We start from the raw sequence: 21,875 nt of genomic DNA, 5'->3' as shown, positions 1-21,875 counted from the left end.
CCTAAAGTTAAGTATTTTAGGAAAAATTGTCATAGCGGCCACCAGCAAGAGTTGGTGGCCGTACTCTGAAGACACCAAAACATGTGTTTTGAGAACCCCTGCTCTAGAGAAAGAAAAGGGCAAAAGATGAGATCTCATGCTGCCAGGTACCTGGGGATAATTCAGACTGCAATTTAATGTAACTGCGCTGTGATTATTAAAGAGTATGACAAAGTCAGGCTGGGCAGCTGTAAGAGGGTGGGGGAAGGCAAGTGTGTTAGCCCTAATGATAGAGGCCCTTTTCCTGAAAGCTGAGAACAGTTTACCTCATGTCAACTAGGGACACCTGAGTCCAATTAAGGGCTGCCTGAGACCTTTAAAAAACGGTCCTCTGGTGAGGGGGAAGGAGGAGAGACAAGCTACTGCAAGGCTAGTGGTAGCAGGGAGAAAGGCTTCACTTGGGGGGAGGGGAGGGGACGAGACGAGACGAGACGAGAGGAGAGGAGGAAGGGGTGGCTGCTCTCCTCATACTGGGGAGGCTACATAACTGACTGCCTCTCTAGGGCCAATAACAAGGCCACCTGCCCTCAGAGTTGGGGGTAGGAAAAGGTATCCCCTTCGTTTTTGTGTTGGGACTGGTTTTTTCTTTTTCATTTGTTTGGTGGAGGAGCACTTCTGAGGCCTGCCCCAAGACCTCCCAGGAAAAGATTGGGAAATAACTCCCCAAGTGGGAGAATGAATGCCATCCAGAGTAGGGCTGACTTACTCCAAGCTCCTCTACTGTCAGGTAGAGGAGGTGCCTTGCCACAAGGGACTGACTGACAGTGTGACACAGATAGACCTTTCTATGGAGGCCACAATACAATCAGTCAGAATCTAGAATATCTTAGATTTAGTTTTTGCTTTACTTTATGTGTTTGTAAGTAGATGTACTTTGATCTGTTATTTCAATTATTATGAGAGCCTCAGCCTAGCAGCTTGTTTTTTCTCCAATTTGTCAAAAAATGCAAATATGCCCTTCCTTGTATCTTGCATACCATTCTGTTGGGCACAGTTCAAAGAACATTACAATGCACACATAACCACCCAAAACTCTGTGGAGTTCAGGCTGAGCAGATGTACCACCAACCTCCTCCAGAAAACCCCAACAAGAAACTATTTTAAACTCTCAAACTTTTAAAATCATGGAAATTAAAACTTAAGGTTCCACTTTAAAAAATGTGAAGTATGGTTTGCAGTTGTTTTCTTTTTTAAGTCACCCAAACAAACAGAACTCTAACACAGTAGCAGGATTGCATTTCTCTCTTCCCTCCTAGCTTTAAATTTGAAGTCAATACTGGAGTAAAGTTCATGAGTGGAGAACTGAATTCTTGGTATTGGTTTTAAAGCATACTTGTCTCTGATACTAAGTGTGATCCTTCAACATGACACTGGCTTCATTCTGTATTAGTGCCAGAATGCTATGATCTCAGCCTTGGAGTTTATATATAAATGCTCGATCTTAATTGGAAATGAACGGTTTTGTGCTGGAATGTCCTTGTTTTGTTTAAGTGTAGGGGGAGTAGGTGTGAATGGAGCTGGCAAGGATCAACGTTGGGGAGGCCGTGGGAAGTGAATGTTGTGGCCATGGAAATGTGGATAGGCAAATAAGAATCATGGGCCAGGGTGGGACTCATGAGCGAGAGTGTAGAGGCAGAGTCAGTCAGCTAGTGGTGACCATCAGAAATATGAAGGGCAGAGCGGGTGCAGAGTGTCGGGTCAGGAGGGTGCATGGATCAGGGAAGCTCCATCCCCTGGTGGAACAAGGTTTATAACAGGAAGAGGATTATGACACTTATCAAGGTTCGCAACAAGTTTCCCTAAAAACAAAAACAGAATATATTATAGGTTTATAAATAGCATATCACATAAATAATCCCATAAGAGTTTAGACTTAGGGCCTGCTCTTGTCCCATAAAAGTCAATGGAAAGATAATTATCCCAAATGGAAAATGCTGTTAACTTTAAGAACTTGAGGCTCTGGTTAAAACAAACCATAAAATAATGTTCTAGTGACAAAATTTACCAAAACACAAGCGTAAGAGGTCAGAAAGGCTGAAAGCCTCAGAAGCAGAACTGTGAATTATGTCTACACTACGCACCTTTTAGTGACACAACTGTGCCACTACGGGCGTGTTGCTAAAAGGCGCACAGTGTAGCCACCGTTTGTCGTCAGGAGAGAGCTCTCCTGCTGACAAAAAACTTCCACCCCCAACGAGCGGCAGTAGCTTTGTCGGCAAAACTTTTGTCGTTGGGGGGGGGGGGGGAGGGTTTCACAATCTTGAACGACAAAAGTTTTGCTGATGAAAGTCCAGTTTACATAAAGCCTTAAGACTGACCATTCCCAAGCCACTCTGTCCCGGCCACCATCTACATAAACGTTATGTTATAAACTTAGTAGGAAGTGAGAACACCTTCACGTCGTTGGCACCCCAGTCAGTGACAGAGTGAAGGGTCACTGTAACATGCACTTGCTTCCACCCAATGCCTGTCCATGTGGGGCAAACTCCTGCAATCCTTGGGGATCTCTGGGGTGCAGTGTAGGGTAGGAGTGGGGCAGGAAGTGTTCTGCATGTAGTAACCACCGAGTTGAGCATTCATTCATCAGATCCCCTAACAGCTGCCTGGGAGGCACTAGCCAATTGTTCCAAAGATAGAGATTTCCCCCACACTGCAGTTCCCATAGAAGAGCCTTAACTCTCTCTGCAACATGTGCCGCTATGAGAGAAGAGGAAATACTTGTTAGAAAGGGGGAGAGTCCAGTACAAATCCTGCACATTCTACAGAGCTCTGGTTGGCTGGTAATGAACTGTATCAACAGGCTTCCATATAACTGCTCCCATTGCCCTGTGTTTCAGAGGTGCCTGCACTTGCCTTTCATAGCGATCCTTCTGCCTGTGGTTAAAGTTCTTCTGTTCATTATGAATCTTAATAACTTCTTAAAACAAAATTGGAACCCAAACCCTGTAAATTATTTGTGCATCTTCCTCAACTGACTTGGGGAATAAAGATCAGCTTGGCTGTATTGGACTGGTTCTGAGTTAGGCCCAACAAAATGAAAACAATCAAATCTCCTCAGTTACCCAGACTTCAGTCACAGCCTGTTTCAATACTCCTGTGAAGAACAGCCTCCTGTGACTGACTGGGAGCCAGCTCCGGAGAATGGCTATCCACGCTGAACTTGGTAGCACAGAAAAACACAGAATTGCTGGAAAGGAGAATAGTGACAGAAAAAGACTGGCATATTGTCTGACAGTTCAGGAAGGGACCCCCAGCAGCCCCATAGGATTGGGCACGATTGCTTGACCCTTGTGCAGGATAAAAGATTCTTTGAAAAACAAGGCTACAGGAGAGAAAATGGGACTGACACTACCAGAGCTAGCAGGCAATTTGTGAGGCTCAGACGCTGCAGTGATGAGCATCATGGGAAACCCCATGAGGAAATGAATAGCTCCCTATGCAGAGCAGGGTTTGGGTGGTGACAGTTAATAATGCCAGGCTGCAGGAAGGGAAATGGAAATAATAATTGCAGGTGCTACTTTTAAAGTGGTCTCCATTTAGCTAATCATTGGTCCTCTGCCTTTAAGCTTGATGAGCTAAGAAAGGGGGTGGCAACCTTTGCAGACAGGCCTTTGAGCGGTAGGGGTTAGAACCCTAGCCTGGGACGTCAGAGACCATGGTTCAATTCCTGGGTCTACCACAGACCTTCTGTGTGAGTTAGCGCAAGTCATCAAGGGCTTGTCTTCACTTAAAAGATTTGCTGCTTTAACCCTGCTAGTGTAGAATACCTGGCTGTGCTCTCTGATCAGGGCTGTGACGTGCATAAAACCGATCAGTGGCATATGTGAGCCCAGAACTCTTATTCCCAAACCCAGTGCAGCTTTCTTAGGCTAAGGGCATTTTGACGGGAAAGTGTCTCTCTCGCTGCACTAAGCAGGTGTTCTATTAGCACTCGGTATTTCTAAAATGAAGATCTAATCATTTCATATTGTCAATTATCAACATTGGCTTTGGCATTTGGTTTCATCCACTAGACATTAGCGATGGCAATCAAGTGATATGTTTCATGTGGCTCCTGGGCCCTTCATTTATTTCCCAAGACATGGACAAAAAGTAATGGAAGACTTCAGATTTCCCTCACAAATTACACCCCAGGGCCTGTCCTGAACTTCCAGTTTATGGTACCAAGTATCAGAGAGGTAGCCATGTTAGTCTGTATCCACAAAAACAATGAGGCATCTGGTGGCACCTTAAAGACTAACTGGTTTATTTGGGCATAAGCTTTTGTGGGTAAAAAATCTGAAGAAGTGGGTTTTTTACCCATGTAAGCTTATGCCCAAATAAACCTGTTAGTCTTTAAGGTGCCACCGCACTCCTCATCATCTGACTTTTCCTGGGAAATTTAGAGATGATGCAAAATATGGCTTAAAATAAAAATGTAGCTGCATCTTTAACTATGGAGAAGCCACCTCCACTCTAGACTAATTTATATTTTAAAGGAAATCTCTGAGTACACTGTACTCTCCCCTTATAACATTACCTTTCGTCTTGTGTTGCTTCCAGAAGAAGTAGCTGGCCGTGAAAATGAGCAAACCCAAAGCAAGCAGGAGTATGTACACAGCCACATTCCAGGGGTAGGCCGTCAGGAAGAAAGGATCTACAAGACAAAGCCTCATTAACTTGGAAACATTGCTAGAACAGATGTATCACTAGTAGGACTTTTGTGGTGATCATGTGCCACTGGTTGGAAGTAGAAATTATCAGGAATTTTTCAACTACATTTTTTTGTTTTTTGTCAGAAAACACCAATTCATCACAGCCAAATATTTTACAGGAAAGGGTTCTTGGGTCCAGGATGGGATTTCTAGTTAAAACCAGAGGAGAAAACCCCAGAATAGCCACTAGCCCAGTGGCTAGGACACTCACAGGGGATATCCAGAGTAAAATTCCTGCTCTGCCTGATTTGGAGCAGGGATTTGACCCCCAATCCCAGGTAAGAGCCCTGACCAGCAGGCTATTGTGAAGTGTGTGTGTGGCGGGGTGTCTCTCTTTCTTGTTTTCATGAAAACTTTTGAAAAGTGTCAGTTTTGTCCCCATGGGGAAAAGGAAATTTTTTGAAAATTTGGAAATCTTCATGGGACAGGAAACCATTTTCCTCAGAGCTCCAGTTTGGAGAGCCCATTCTGGCTGCACAAAGGGGCCTTTTCTACATTACGGAAATGTTTCAAGACTCCCTCTCCATTGTGAATGTCAATTCAACTCCAGGCATGTTAAAAGTGTTAGCAATAATAAAACACACTATTGAACACTCCCCACCAAAATTAGTCATGTTTCATTATACTCCATCTGCAGTTTGGAAGGCAGGTTCATGAAGTCTAACCTTCCCTAAATTCACCACACGCTGTGTTTTAATGAATAGCCTCAGAGCAGCTCTATGCACATGCATGTTGTAAATCCAATACTTAAATTAGCCCTAAACGTATCACATTTTTGCTGAGTTGCTGAACTGTGTGGTTTTCATGGACACCAACCTGCGATGTAGATCACGGATTCTTTTCCTTGGTTGAGGTGGGAGTTGCTGACAGAGCAGGACAGATCCCGACTGGAAGTTTCTGTTACAATAATGGAAATTTGTGCTTCAAACAGGCCATTATCATGTTGAGTTATTTTTTCTGTCAGGGATGGTAAGTGGTGCCCCCTCCGGTCTCTCCACTGTACCTGGGGCTCCGGGTACCATCCAGCAGATTCACACACCATGTAGATCCCTCTGCTCTGGTAACTGTCAATAGAGATGCGAGGAGTAGAGCCCAGACCTGGAAGCGAATGGAGTGACATGTGTGAACCCTACACAAGCTATATGGATCCCTTCAGCCTGGAAGGTGAGCATTTAATCCTTCAGGAGAAGGGAAAAGTGGATCATTGTCCCTTCTGCCTTTCACTGTGTCACTGCTGAGCTCTGGCTATGAGAAGTGTTTCACTATTGCCTGAGCCCTAAAGCTGGAAGCCTATCTCAACGTGAACAGCATATTTCAGATCAGGAATAAAATGACAGACTGTATCATTGAACAGAGAGAGCAGCCCAACTAAACTGGCTGTGAGCTCCAGGAAATAACAATTCCAATGGCAGGAAGTTAAAGACAGAAAAAATATGGTGCAAATTTTTCACAGTGCATGTACTTAATCACTGGAACAAGGGACATGGTGGAGTCTCCATCTCTTGTAGTCCTTAAATCAGAATTGTAACTCTCTTCCGAAAAAAAACAAAAAATATTGCTCTAGCTCACCTATAAGTTACTGGGCTGGATGCAGGAATCACTGGGTAAAATTCTCTGGCCTGTGTCAGACAGAATGTCAGATTGGATGATCATAAAAGTCCCTTCTGGCCTTAACATCTATGACTCTATGGAATGTATGAGGGGCTGAGGATTAGAAACCTCAAGTGCCAAGCTACAGAAGCAGGTGAGCAGTTACTCCACAGCCCTCGTACAGAGTAAGGGAGAGGAGCACATGTGGCCTGCTGCCTCCTCCGCCACTCTCTCTCTCACTCACACATTTGTGGCCAGTGGATCTGTTGCGTGTCGACATACAGGCTGTAGTGGAAAGAGAGAGTCTGAGACACAAGCCCTTGTATCAGTGGCCCGGTATGAGGCCTGAACTAAAGTAGTGGGCAAGCTTTGCTGATCTAAAGCAAAGGTAGCGGAAGTCAGGCTGTGAGCAAAAGGCAGGCCCTGCTATAGAACACGCCTGCTTCTAAGTTTACAGAATCTGGCAAGAACAGGGCTGATATTGGAAAAACATACACATTCCTGAGAAGTGCTAGGCGCAGGACACTCACACAAACACATTCATAGATTCATAGATATTTAGGTCAGAAGGGACCATAATGATCATCTAGTCTGACCTCCTGCACAACGCAGGCTACAGAATTTCACCTACCACTCCTGCAAAAAACCTCTCACCTATGTCTGTGCTATTGAAGTCCACAAGTTGTGGTTTAAAGACTTCAAGGAGCAGAGAATCCACCAGCAAGTGACCCGTGCCCCATGCTACAGAGGAAGGCGAAAAACCTCCACGGCCTCTTCCAATCTGCCCTGGAGGAAAATTCCTTCCCGACCCCAAATATGGTGATCAGCTAAACCCTGAGCATATGGGCAAGATTCATCAGCCAGATATTACAGAAAATTCTTTTCTGGGTAACTCAGATCCCACCCCATCTAATATCCCATCACAGGCCATTGGGCCTATTTACCATGAATATTTAATGACCAAAACCATATTATCCCATCATACCATCTCCTCCATAAACTTATCGAGTTTAATCTTAAAGCCAGATAGATCTTTTGCCCCCACTGCTTCCCTTGGAAGGCTGTTCCAAAACTTCACTCCTCTGATGGTTAGAAACCTTCGTCTAATTTCTAGTCTAAATTTCCTGGTGGCCAGTTTATATCCATTTGTTCTTGTGTCCACACTGGTACTGAGCTTAAATAATTCCTCTCCCTCTCCGGTATTTATCCCTCTGATATATTTATAGAGAGCAATCATATCTCCCCTCAACCTTCTTTTAGTTAGGCTAAACAAGCCAAGCTCCTTGAGTCTCCTTTCATAAGACAAGTTTTCCATTCCTCGGATCATCCTAGTAGCCCTTCTCTGTACCTGTTCCAGTTTGAATTCATCCTTCAACATGGGAGACCAGAACTGCACACAGTATTCCAGGTGAGGTCTCACCAGTGCCTTGTATAAGGGTACTAAAACCTCCTTATCCCTACTGGAAATACCTCTCCTAATGCATCCCAAGACCGCATTAGTTTTTTTCACGGCCATATCACATTGGCGGCTCATAGTCATCCTATGATCAACCAATACTCCAAGGTCTTTCTCCTCCTCTGTTACTTCTAATTGATGCATCCCCAACTTATAACTAAAATTCTTGTTATTAATCCCTAAATGCATGAGCTTACACTTCTCACTATTAAATTTCATCCTATTACTATTACTCCAGTTTACAAGGTCATCCAGATCCTCCTGTAGGGTATCCCTGTCCTTTTCTAAATTGGCAATACCTCCCAGCTTTGTATCATCCACAAACTTTATCAGCATGCTCCCACTTTTTGTGCCAAGGTCAGTAATAAAAAGATTAAATAAGATTGGTCCCAAAACCGATCCTTGAGGAACTCCACTGGTAACCTCCCTCCAGCCTGACAGTTCACCTTTCAGTAGGACCCGTTGTAGTCTCCCCTTTAACCAATTCCTTATCCACCTTTCAATTTTCCTATTGATCCCCATCTTTTCCAATTTAACTAATAATTCCCCAAGTGGCACGGTATCAAATGCCTTACTGAAATCTAGGTAAATTAGATCCACTGCGTTTCCTTTGTCTAAAAAATCTGTTACTTTCTCAAAGAAGGAGATCAGTTTGGTTTGGCATGATCTACCTTTTGTAAAACCATGTTGTATTTTGTCCCATTTACCATTGACTTCAGTGTCCTTAATTACCTTCTTCAAAATTTTTTCCAAGACCTTGCATACTACAGATGTCAAACTAACAGGCCTATAGTTACCCGGATCACATTTTTTCCCTTTCTTAAAAATAGGAACTATGTTAGCAATTCTCCAATCATACGGTACAACCCCTGAGTTTACAGATTCATTAAAAAATCTTGCTAATGGGCTTGCAATTTCATGTGCCAATTCCTTTAATATTCTTGGATGAAGATTATCTGGGCCCCCCGATTTAGTCCCATTAAACTGTTTGAGTTTCTCTTCTACCTCAGATATGGTAATATCTACCTCCATATCCTCATTCCCATTTGTCATGCTACCATTATCCCTAAGATCCTCTTTAGTCTTATTAAAGACTGAGGCAAAGTATTTGTTTAGATATTGGGCCATGCCTAGATTATCCTTGACCTCCACTCCATCCTCAGTGTTTAGCAGTCCCACTTCTTCTTTCTTTGTTTTCTTCTTATTTATATGGCTATAGAACCTTTTACTATTGGTTTTAATTCCCTTTGCAAGGTCCAACTCTACTTGACTTTTCTAGAAGGGTGGTACCACAACACCCCATACCAAGTATAGCATGAACACCCCCTAGGGTTGCAAACTTTCTACTCACACAAAACTGAACACCCTTGGCCCGCCCCCTGCCCCACCCCTCCTCTGAGGCCCTGCCCATGCCTCGCCCATTCTCTGAGGCTCCGCCCCCACTCACTCCATTCCCCCTCCCTCTGTCACTTGCTCTCCCCACCCTCACTAACTCACTCATTTTCTGGCTCAGGGGGGTTGGGGTGCAGGAGGGCTGAGGGCTCCAGCTTGGGGTGTGGGTTCTGGGGTGGGGCCAGGAATGAGGGTTTTGTGGTTCAGGAGGGGGCTCTGGGCTGGGGGGTGGAGCCGAGGGGTTCAGAGTATGGGAGGGGGCTCCTGGCTGAGGTAGGGGTTGGAGGTAGGAGAGGGTACAGGCTCTGGGCTGGGGGTGCAGGTTCTGGGCCAGTAATGAGGGGTTCAGGGTGCGGGAGGGGGCTCCAGGCTGGGATCGAGGGGTTCAGAGGGCAGGAGGGGAATCAGGGCTGGGACAGGGGGTTGGGGCATGGGGGGATTCAGGGCTGCAAGCTCTGGGTGGCACTTATCTCAAGCAGCTCCCGGAAGCAGCAGCATGTCTCCCCTCTGGCTCCTACGTGGAGGTGATGCCTGGCTGCTCTGCGCGCTGCCCCGTCTGCAGGCGCCGCCCCCTCAGCTCCCATTGGCCATGGTTCCCGGCCAAGGGGAGCTGCAGAGCCAGTCTTTGGGGCAGGGGCAGCACGCAGAGCCAGTAAGCGTAGGAGCCAGAGGGGAGACATGTCGCTGCTTCTGGGAGCCGCGTGGAGCCACAGCAGGCAGGGAGCCTGGCTCACCCCCGCTGTGCCTCTGATCGGACTTTTAACGGCCACCTGGCAACCCTACCCCTCCAAAGATAACGAGAACACACTGACCCCTTGTAACGATACAAGCACCAGAATTGTCTGGTCTCTGGGATTTTGCATAGACACTAACTAGATGCAACCTAGTTACAGGGCCAACTGCACTATTCTCAACCATCACAGGCTGAAAGGCACCTTCTGTCTGTTCCACAGACAAAGACGAGCCGGACACACATTCTCCTTTAGCAGACACAGAGCTTGGGATTTCATTTCCCTTGTCCCAGTACACAGAGCTGTTCACAGACAACTGCTTGGAGCCTGGGGTAGCTCCCTCCACAGGCAAGTCAATACCCCTGACAGACACAGGCACATTTCCTTCACTGTCACAATTCTCCACACAGGTAACAGGTAAGGTATAGGGACACTCATCTTCCACTAACCTTGCCTTCCCAAACTGCTGACTAGACAAAGCCATCAGCTCACAAGGCTGCCTAGGCTCATCCAAACTTTCCTTACCAGGCACATGGCCACTCCAAACAGATAAACTGCTGCTCTTTTCACAGTTACCCTTTTCAGGTTCACTTTTATAAACTGTACTACCCAACAATATTTCACCCTTTCTTTCCTCAGTTAGGGCTTTAACCTGACCATCCACTTTAATCTGCTCCTGAGAAACATTTTCCTGACCAATGAGATCTTTCTGTGCTTGATCTAATTCCAGATTCACTTCTGAGACATTAGACAGAAATTCAGAAACTTCATTCACAGACAAACTGCTCTTTTGCACAGACAAACAGCTATTTCCCACCAGGTTAGAGTCCCCCTCCCCCTGGTCAGAGCAATATAACATACCAACATTGTTATAAACTGAAATTTCAAGAGGATACAGTTTCTCGATTGCTTTTTTGACATCGAGCTGAATTCTGGCAGTTTCTTGTCGCAGCTGGTGAACCCTCTCCTCAGCAGCGATCCTTTGCTTTCTCAGCCATCAACTTTCTGCTAGTTTCTTTTCACGCTCAAGTTGCCATTTGTTTGCTGCCTTTTGCATTCCAATTGCTTCTGCAGCTTCTGTAGCATCAGGTAAGGGCTGTGCTCCTGCCTCCTGATCACTGGCCATTAACAGCTCTCTCAGTTCTTGACTTGTAGCTTTCTTTCTAAAGCTTATCCCCTTTTCTGAACACAAATCTTCCAGGGCTTTTTTGCCAAGGCCCTCAGATGCTCTTTGCTCACCCATTGCAACTGCTCTTTAACTAACCAAACTCTCAATACCAAAATTCAAATTTGGATAGCATGGGGTTCTGACCCAAAGTTTAATTGACCTGGTTCTGTGGATCCAAGCACAACTACACCACTGTAATGATGCTGGTTCTGGTAGGATCCAACAGAGAGTGCCAATTCAGGACAAATCACTTCAAGCAGGGCAGTCACAGCCAAAGGCTGCGGTTTCTATGCACACCAAGGCAAACCAAACCAGACAGACAGAGAAGACTTTGGTTTTACCCCACTAGCTAACCACAAGTCACGCAAGCAATTCCCTTAGACACTCCAGTTTCCCAGTATCTCCACCAGTGCCACTCGTTATGGGGACAAATGGTTATGAAAACCAATAGCCCAGTAAAAGAAAAAAGGTTCTCTCGATCTCAAAGGACCAAGCCCCAGACCCAGGTCAATATACAAATCAGATCTTACCCACAAATCACACTGTTTCCAGTCCTTTAGAATCTAAAATCTAAAGGTTTATTCATAAAAGGAAAAAGATATAGATGAGATCTAGAATTGGTTAAATGGAGTCAATTACATACAGTGATGGCAAAGTTCTTGGTTCAGGCTTGCAGCAGTGAGAGAATAAACTGCAGGTTCAAATCAAGTCTCTGGAGGACATCCACAGCTGGGATGGGTCTTTCAGTCCTTCGTTCAAAGCTTCAGTGTAGCAAAGTCCCTCCAGAGGTAAGAAGCAGGACTGAAGACAAGATGGGGGAGCTGCAGCAGCTTTTTATATTCTCTTGCCATGTGGTCTTTCTTTCTGTGTCCCAAAGACAAGCTGTCCATCACCTGGCATGGAAAAACCTCAGAGTTCTGTCCATAGGCAGGTCCCTGCACACCTTGCTGAGTCACAAGGCACATCTGCCTTCTCTCAATGGGTCAATTGAATATCTGGTGGTCCTTAATGGGCCATCAAGTAGGCTAGGCAGAGCTGACACCAGCTTGTCTGGAGTGTTCCCCAGAAGCATAGCACAAGTTTGAAATACAGACAGTATAGAGCCAATATTATAACTTTAACTATAAAAATGATACACACATATAGACAGCATAATCATAACCAGCAAATCATAACCTTGTCTTAGACACCTCATTTGACCCCCCTTCTACAAGATTTGGTGCCACTACAGGACCTTGGTTGCAACGATGATCTATACGGTCCCAGATTATGTCAATAACGTCACACCCCTTCTAAAGATAAGGTCAGGATGACAGTGTGATGGATAGAGATATTTTGATCAAACCAACATGTACAAGGTAATGAGTGGTAACAAACCACGTGGGATGGAGGGGGTGACTAGCCACATCAGAGGGGCAACACATAACTTGTTTGTGTATATAATATTGGTGTATAAATGAAGTCTCAGAGGGAGTGTCTTTGGCCAAGGGGGAGCAGAAAGTCCCGCCACTGACTGAGTTGCGTCCATTGTCATACATGTGTTAAGTGTACTTGTAGCATGTATAGGGCTCTAACACCATGCTTCATCAGCAATAAACCTGACTAAGTCCCTTTGCTACTAACAGGTCTGTGGTTATTGGGCAGTTCAATCAGAGGCTGCTGTATGGGCTATCTAGCCAGAGCCAGAGCAGCACGCAGAGAGAACACACGCAGCCAACATCTGATGACATTGGCCTTGACCCCAGCACATCAATACACTTTCCAAAGTCCTGTCTCCCTCCTCTGGGCTCCCTGCACATATTCCTGATTAGAGAGCCACCACAGCCCTTGGCTCTGCGGTACACCAGGGAAGGTGAAGGGCTCACCATCTTCTTCATTATTCAAGCCCTTTTCATTTACAGACAGACCCATTAGTCCACAGATGCTACATCCTGAGATCCATTGACAATGTTGCTGGTCTTATTTTTGTCTCCTTGGTGGAAAATAAGTGGTTACAACAGAAATCAACCCCATCAGAATGGATTAAGAATGAAAATTGAAATGCAAGTAATAAAATATTACAGAGTGTTTAAATAGAGGGTAGCTTCCTGGAATGTTTTAAATGAGCTAAGTGTAATGACCATGAAACTGATGGCAAGCCTACACTGCAGACTTCTGCTGGCATAGCTCTGTCCACCAGGGGTGTGAAGAGGTATGAGTCCTGACTGACACAGCTGTGCCGGCAAAAGCTCCTTTAGTATAAAGTGGTACTGTCCCTTTTAATCTAGTCCTGCATAATCACCAGAGGACCTCCAGGTATAAAGAGTCTCTCACAAGATGCAGGGGCTCTCTGGGCTCTGTAGGCTCAGTGTCTGTAGCAGCCATATTGTTATGTAACTAACAGAGAGAATTGTGGTTTAAACTTTATATCCTTGGTCTCACTCTGTTTCCTGAGATCCAGAGTCTGCAGCAGGCTCACAAGGAAGCCACTCTCTGCTGCCAGGTCATGCTAGAAAGCATGACACGGATTCAGAAATTACCACATTCTTGCATGAAGAGAAAAGTGGCAGTTCTCATAAGGAGTGCAGTGTATCAGTATATAGTGAAAATGACTACTCAAAGCCAGGAAACAGCAATCTACAGACCTGCAGGAACCAAGCAGAAGATACAGAGTATTGAGACAGAGTACACAGATTCTGACACCCTGTACCTCGGGGGAACACCCGACACCCCCATGTTCATCCTTGTAAAATGATTGTGTGGTATCCATTGCAAAGTTTGTTATGTTGGGTGTCTTCGGAAGGCTCCGGATGCACTGAGCATGGTTGTTATAGTGATGTTCTAGTAATTGTTACAGTAATGTTATGGGGGTAGCCGTGTTAGTCTGTATCCACAGAAACAATAAGGAGTCCGGTGGCACCTTAGTCTTTAAGGTGCCACCGGACTCCTTGTTGTTTTAGTAATGTTATAGTAATGTTATAGGTTATAATTTCATGTATATAGTTATGAGGCTGAAAATGTATGCTCATGGCTTAAAGCAAGCCCAAGCAAAAACTCTCCAAGAACAGAGAGACAGTTCACACCTCATCAGGGTTTGTATGGGACAAACCCAGCCCAGCCCCACAGGAATAAAGGATGCTGGACTAGGCAACAGAAAAGAATCTGTTAGACTCTTGAGTGAGCATCCCCCTTCCTTTGGTCAGTTTGGAACTGCAATGAGGTAATGCTCACCTGAATCTGAAGCGGGGGAGCAAAACCAAGAGGGAAGAAAGGACATGATAAAAGGGAGAGACATTTGTCATGCTCGTCCTCTCTCTTCCACCTACATCTACAGCAGGGGTGGGCAAACTTTTTGGCCTGAGGGCCACACCTGGATGGGAAAATTGCATGCAGGGCCATGAATGTAGGGCTGGGGCAAGGGGCTGGGGTGCAGGAAGGAGTGTGGAAGGGGGTGCAATGTGCAGGAAGGGGCTCAGGGCAAGGGGTAAGGGTTATTAATCATAGAGTATCAGGGTTGGAAGGGACCTCAGGAGATCATCTAGTCCAACCCCCTGCTCAAAGCAGGACCAATCCCCAATTTTTGCGCCAGATCCCTAAATGGCCCCCTCAAGGATTGAACTCACAACTGTGGGTTTAGCAAGCCAATGCTCAAACCACTGGGTGCAGGAAGGGTGCAGGGTGCGGCATGGAGCTCAGGGCAGGGGGTTGGGGGCTCAGGGCAGGAGGTTGAGGGGCAGGGAGGGGTGCGTCGGGGGCTCAGGGCAGGGGTGTGGAGTGTGGGAGGGGGCTCCTTGTCCTGTCCTCTTCTACCACTGAGAATAGTCTAGAACCATCCTCTCTGGAACCACCTCTCAGGTAGTTGAAAGCAGCTATCAAATCCCCCCTCATTCTTCTCTTCTGCAGACTAAACAATCCCAGTTCCCTCAGCCTCCCTCATAACTCATGTGTTCCAGACCCCTAATAATTTTTGTTGCCCTTCGCTGGACTCTCTCCAATTTATCCACATCCTTCTTGTAGTGTGGGGCCCAAAACTGGACACAGTACTCCAGATGAGGCCTCACCAATGTCGAATAGAGGGGAATGATCATGTCCCTCGATCTGCTCGCTATGCCCCTACTTATACATCCCAAAATGCCATTGGCCTTCTTGGCAACAAGGGCACACTGCTGACTCATATCCAGCTTCTCGTCCACTGTCACCCCTAGGTCCTTTTCCACAGAACTGCTGCCTACCCATTCGGTCCCTAGTCTGTAGCTGTGCATTGGGTTCTTCCGTCCTAAGTGCAGGACCCTGCACTTATCCTTATTGAACCTCATCAGATTTCTTTTGGCCCAATCCTCCAATTTATCTAGGGCCCTCTGTATCCTATCCCTGCCCTCCAGCATATCTACCATTCCTCCCAGTTTAGTATCATCCGCAAATTTGCTGAGGGTGCAATCCACACCATCCTCCAGATCATTTATGAAGATATTGAACAAAACCGGCCCCAGGACCGACCCCTGGGGCACTCCACTTGACACCGGCTGCCAACTAGACATGGAGCCATTGATCACTACCCATTGAGCCCGACAATCTAGCCAACTTTCTACCCACCTTATAGTCCATTCATCCAGCCCATACTTCTTTAACTTGCTGACAAGAATACTGTGGGAGACCGTGTCAAAAGCTTTGCTAAAGTCAAGAAACAATACATCCACTGCTTTCCCTTCATCCACAGAACCAGTAATCTCACCATAGAAGGCGAATAGATTAGTCAGGCATGACCTTCCCTTGGTGAATCCATGCTGACTGTTCCTGATCACTTTCCTCTCATGTAAGTGCTTCAGGATTGATTCTTTGAGGACCTGCTCCATGATTTTTCCAGGGACTGAGGTGAGGCTGACTGGCCTGTAGTTCCCAGGATCCTCCTTCTTCCCTTTTTTAAAGATTGGCACTACATTAGCCTTTTTCCAGTCATCCGGGACTTCTCCCGTTCGCCACAAGTTTTCAAAGATAATGGCCAATGGCTCTGCAATCACAGCCGCCAATTCCTTTAGCACTCTCGGATGCAACTCATCCGGCCCCATGGACTTGCGCACGTCCAGCTTTTCTAAACAGTCCCTAACCACCTCTTTCTCCACAGAGGGCTGGCCATCTATTCCCCATGTTGTGATGCCCAGCGCAGCAGTCTGGGAGCTGACCTTGTTCGTGAAGACAGAGGCAAAAAAAGCTTTGAGTACATTAGCTTTTTCCACATCCTCTGTCACTAGATTGCCTCCCTCATTCATTAAGGGGCCCACACTTTCCTTGGCTTTCTTCTTGTTGCCAACATACCTGAAGAAACCCTTCTTGTTACTCTTGACATCTCTCGCTAGCTGCAGCTCCAGGTGCGATTTGGCCCTCCTGATTTCATTACTACATGCCCGAGCAATATTTTTATACTCTTCCCTGGTCATATGTCCAACCTTCCACTTCTTGTAAGCTTCTTTTTTATGTTTAAGATCCGCTAGGTTTTCACCGTTAAGCCAAGCTGGTCGCCTGCCATATTTACTATTCTTTCGACACATCGGGATGGTTTGTCCCTGTAACCTCAACAGGGATTCCTTGAAATACAGCCAGCTCTCCTGGACTCCTTTCCCCTTCATGTTAGTCCCCCAGGGGATCCTACCCATCCGTTCCCGGAGGGAGTCGAAGTCTGCTCGACTTCGGGGAATTGCTCAACCAGGGGAATTGCTCAACCTTGCTTGGAGAGACTGGGCTTGTCTACACTTACTTTTTACAGTGCTCTAACTTGCTGGCTCAGGGGTGTGAAAAATCACCCCCCTGAGCGCAGCAAGTTTGAGCACTTTAAAGCGCTAGTGTGGACAGGCTCAGAGCGCTGGGAGCACTCCCAGAAGCGCTGGGAGAGCTCTCTCCTAGCGCTTGCGAGTGACCACACTCACACGTCAAAGTGCTGCTACGGGAGTGCTCCCGCGGTTGCGCTTTGAAGTTTCTAGTGTAGATGTAACCTCAGTAAAGCTCACCTGACTCTGAAGGGGGGAAAGGGGGCAAAGCCAAGGGGGAGGAAAGGACAGGAAAGGAAAGCCTTAAGTGAAGTGGCTAAGAAGAGTCAGGAGGAGGTCACAGTTTTGTTATTTTCTGTTTGTTTATTTCGGTTGAGGGGAATAAGCACAAGAAAGCAGAAAAATTACTACCAGTGAGGCAGCTACAAAACTAGAGCTGGCCAAACTGGAAGCAGAAGAGAAGGCAAAAGAGGGTGAGTTTCAAATGTGGCAGGCAGAAATGAGGCTCAAAGAAGCAGCTGTGGCCAGGGAAACTATGGACAAAGAGGCAGCCAGGGAAGCAGCCAGAGAGCATGCTGCATACAGAAGGGCTATGGAGGCAGAGGCAGCCAGGGAGGAAGCTGCACAGAAGGGCCATGGAAGAAAAAGAGAAAGAGAGTGGGAAGAAAGAGAAAGAGAGTGAAAACACCAACTGGACCTGCTAGAGAAGCAGAACCAGAACCCCCTAACCCCAATGATTCCCATCACTCCAAAAATCCACAAATGGGAACACTTATGTCCTGCATACAGTGCGGAGATAGATGATATTGCTGAATATCTGACTACCTTAGAAAGTCTGTGTGTAATACATGAAATTCCGGATGATAAAAGAGTTCCTACCCTGATTGTGAAATTAACTAGTAAAGCTCGAAATGTATTCAATGGAATGCCTACTGAAGATGCTTTAGACTATTGTAAATTTAAAGATACTGTTTTGCAAAGTTTTCAGATTACTCCTGAAACATATAGAGTTAAATTTAGGAATCTTAAGAGGGATATTGGTATGAGTAATAGGGAATATGAAAACAAAATTAAAGATTTGTTTGGAAAACGGGTGAGGGGTAAAGTGGCAAGTTTTGAGGGGGATTTGTTGGATCTTGTTGCTTAAGAGCATTTCCTAAGCATATGTAAGGCCGAAGTAAAGCAATGTCTTTGGGACAAAGCATGTCCTCAAGGAATCAATTCTGAAGCACTTAGATGAGAGGAAAGTGATCAGGAACAGTCAGCATGGATTCACCAAGGGAAAGTCATGCCTGACTAATCTAATTGCCTTCTATGATGAGATAACTGGTTCTGTGGATGAAGGGAAAGCAGTGGACGTGTTATTCCTCAACTTTAGCAAAGCTAAATACTCCCACAGTATTCTTGTCAGCAAGTTAAAGAAGTATGGGCTGGATGGATGCACTACAAGGTGGGTAGAAAGTTGGCTAGATTGTCGGGCTCAACGGGTAGTGATCAATGGCTCCATGTCTAGTTGGCAGCCGGTATCTAGCGGAGTGCCTCAAGGGTCGGTCCTGGGGCCGGTTTTGTTCAATATCTTCATTAATGATCTGGAGGATGGTGTGGATTGCACCCTCAGCAAGTTTGCATATGACACTAAACTGGGAGGAGTGGTAGATACGCTGGAGGGTAGGGATAGGATACAGAGGGACCTAGACAAATTGGAGGATTGGACCAAAAGAAATCTGATGAGGCTCAACAAGGACAAGTGCAGAGTCCTGCACTTAGGACGGAAGAATCCAATGCACCGCTATAGACTAGGGACCGAATGGCTAGACAGCAGTTCTGCAGAGAAGGACCTATGGGTGACAGTGGACGAGAAGCTGGATATGAGTCAGCAGTGTGCCCTTGTTGCCAAGAAGGCCAATGGCATTTTGGGATGTATAAGTAGGGGCATAGCGAGCAGATCGAGGGACGTGATCGTTCCCCTCTATTCGACACTGGTGAGGCCTCATCTGGAGTACTGTGTCCAGTTTTGGGCCCCACACTACAAGAAGGATGTGGAGAAATTGGAGAGAGTCCAGCAAAGGGCAACAAAAATGATTAGGGGTCTAGAACACATGACTTATGAGGAGAGGCTGAGGGAACTGGGATTGTTTAGTCTACGGAAGAGAAGAATGAGGGGGGATTTGATAGCTGCTTTTAACTACCTGAAAGGTGGATCCAAAGAGGATGGTTCTAGACTATTGTCAGTGATAGCAGATGACAGGACAAGGAGTAATGGCCTCAAGTTGCAGTGTGGGAGATTTAGGTTGGATATTAGGAAAAACTTTTTCACTAGGAGGGTGGTGAAACACTGGAATGTGTTACGTAGGGAGGTGGTGGAATCCCCTTCTTTAGAAGTTTTTAAGGTCAGGCTTGACAAAGCCCTGGCTGGGACGATTTAGTTGGGATTGGTCCTGCTCTGGGCAGGGGTTGGACTAGATGGCCTCCAGAGGTCTCTTCCAACTCTGTTATTCTATGATTCTATGTAAAGTCTGTGGATGAGATGGTTTTTTTAGCAGATGCCTTTGAACAGAATCAGGCATCTATTGAGGGCAGGCCACAGGAAGAGGGGTTTAAAACTGGTGGGAAGGGAAGATCCCATTTTACGCCTTGTAAGAGAGAAGGGGGTTGGGAGCCTAAACATTCTCTTACCCAAAAACATTCCCCTAACCCTCATTCCAAATCTGCTGTTTTCTTGAAGATTAAAGATCTAATAGTCTTTAAAAAAGCTTTAATAGGTTTATTCACAGATTCATAGATTCCAAGGCCAGAAGGGATCACTGTGATCATCTGGTCTGACCTCATGCATAACACAGGCCAGAGAACTGCTCCCAAAACGATTCTGAGAGCAGATGTTTTAGAAAAACAGCCAAGCTTGATTTTAAAATGGCAAGGGATGGAGAATCCACCACAAGTCTTGGTAAATTGTTCCAATGGTTAATTACTCTCACTATTAAAAAATGATGTCTTATTTCCGGTCTGAATTTCTCTAGCTTCAACTTCCAGCCACTAGCTTGTATTATACCTTTCTTTGCTAGAAAGATAGAAGGGAATTCTGGATACTGGCATGAAAATGAGACACATTAAGTTACACCTCAAAAGAAATTCTTCTTCTTCTGGGAACTCAAATTAGCAGCCAAGTTACTGACCTGTCACCTTCAGTTCCAGAGTGGCTTCCCCATGAAAGCTGGGTGATCGGAAGAAACAGATAAACTGTCCTTGGTCAGAGGGGGTGATGTTGCGTATATGCAGGGCAACTCTTCCATCCACGATACCGTCCTTCAGCAGCTCTGTTCTGCCCCGATATTTTGATATTTGCACCTCAGTCTGATCTTTTCCATGCTGATACAGATAGACAAGTTCAGAGAACTTGGATTGGAACCAGCGCACCTCCATCTCCTGAGCATTCATGCTGGGGGAGAGGTGACAAGGTAACAGGGCATCTTCCCCTGCAGAGACTGTGATGGGATGATCAGGTCCAATCACCTTGAAATTCACTGTTAAGGGAACCGAGACACACAGAAAGTTAGACCAGAGGGGAGCTGGATTGTTTTCATAGGTAATGCATGCTGATCTCTCACAACCGCCTAGACTGCAACTTGACCAGCTAAAACTGAACTCATGGTGTCTCACTGTATCTGCACTGGAAAACTGGTCAAGTTAGGACAGGCTTAGCTAGCACGTGTTAGCTGACCCTGCACTAAACTCAGACACTTTTCCTAGTTAAGACCAATCCAGAGAGGATTAAAAAATGGGTGGGCTCTGTCTCTAAATTTTGTGACCTGGCTAATGCCTGCAACCAGAACAATTAACCTGTGGAAGACTGTTTGCTAGACTGGAACCTGTAGTAGCAAGAGAACCTGAGACATAAGCCCTTGTATCAGAGGCCTGGTATGAGGCAGGGCCTGCTCACAGAATCTGGTGAGAACAGGGCTAATATTGCAAAAATACACATTCCTAAGAAGTGCTAAGATTGCAAGGGAGAACAAAAGACAAGAGGACTCGCAGCCAGAAGGAACAGGAGGAAGGCTGGAAAATCACACCAACACCAGGAAAAGGCAGGTCTATATGATTGGGGACTCCCTACTAAGAAGAACAGACAGGCCTGTGTTGGGACGGTGCTGAATTATTATGAATTGCTGTGACTGATATGAATAAATGTGGCAAGCATGAGTTTGGTATGGCTTGGTATGTCTGAATTTGCTAGAGGATTCTGGGAGAAACATTCGCTTAGCATTATGTAGATGGTGTGGAAAATGTACTGGAAGTGCTGAACTGCACTTAAATAATTAATAAAAGCTCTAGCTGCATATATGCTTCAACATCAAACTTTGGACTATATCAGCCAGGGCAACCGGCTCACCAAAGTAAAGAAGACATAAAATCATGCGATCAGTGGAGTTGGCACAGGCTGACACAGGCTCAAAATGACACTTTTTGGATGGCATCACGCTAAAAGCTTAAGTGAATGATTAATGAGAGGATAAAAATTGATTGATCTTTGGTCTGTGTCTATTTTGCAGTCCCTTCTAAAATATTAATTAGAGAAAACCAGTAATGAACGCCCACAGGGCATATTTCTGGGATATGTGACTCCTTTGAGAGCAAAAGTTATAAATGCTAAGCAAAGTAAATTAGTTAAGTTAGTTCCCCAATTAACATCTGAAGAGGTTCATGATGCTGTGACACAGAAGACCTCGGGGTAACCAAGACGCTGTTTCGAGGGACTTTTGAACCAGAGGGCCTCGGGGTAACCAAGACCCTGCTTCCGGGGGACATTTGACAGACCAAGTACCTGAGAGGGGAAAGAACAGAAGAAAAGAAGTCTCCATCTAGAATCAGTAGCTATACCTGCTTTGTTTGCTAATCAGGACACTGTGTAAGGCCAACATAGTTACTGAATGTTTATGCTTGAGGAATTGAAGCGTATTAAGGAGAGGTGCATTATGTAACCTTTACTGCTTGTGTTATTCTTTCTCAAATAAATTACTATGCATTAAGCATATTGTTTTCTAAATTTTTACTGGTGCCGGTAACAAT

The 21,875-nt window shown here is 45.7% G+C and overlaps 1 protein-coding gene across 2 annotated transcripts in view; it reads right to left on the bottom strand.

Moving 5' to 3' along the window:
• Nucleotides 1–21,875, bottom strand: part of LOC311530572 (butyrophilin subfamily 1 member A1-like) — a 59,964-nt gene that overhangs the window by 14,589 nt on the left and 23,500 nt on the right. For both annotated transcript variants that reach the window (XM_084647367.1, XM_084647368.1), the window contains exons 4-6: nucleotides 19,985–20,332; nucleotides 5,550–5,831; nucleotides 4,559–4,675 (exon numbers count right to left, since the gene is read on the bottom strand). In XM_084647367.1, coding sequence (XP_084503493.1) covers nucleotides 4,559–4,675; nucleotides 5,550–5,831; nucleotides 19,985–20,332 — 747 coding nt within the window. The remainder of the gene's footprint in view (nucleotides 1–4,558; nucleotides 4,676–5,549; nucleotides 5,832–19,984; nucleotides 20,333–21,875) is intronic.

The sequence above is a fragment of the Lepidochelys olivacea genome (genome assembly GCF_965140295.1).
Source record: "Lepidochelys olivacea isolate rLepOli2 genome assembly, chromosome: 14".
NCBI lineage: Eukaryota > Metazoa > Chordata > Testudines > Cheloniidae > Lepidochelys > Lepidochelys olivacea.
Note: the sequence above shows the minus strand (reverse complement) of the source record. Positions and strands in the feature narration are given on the sequence as shown.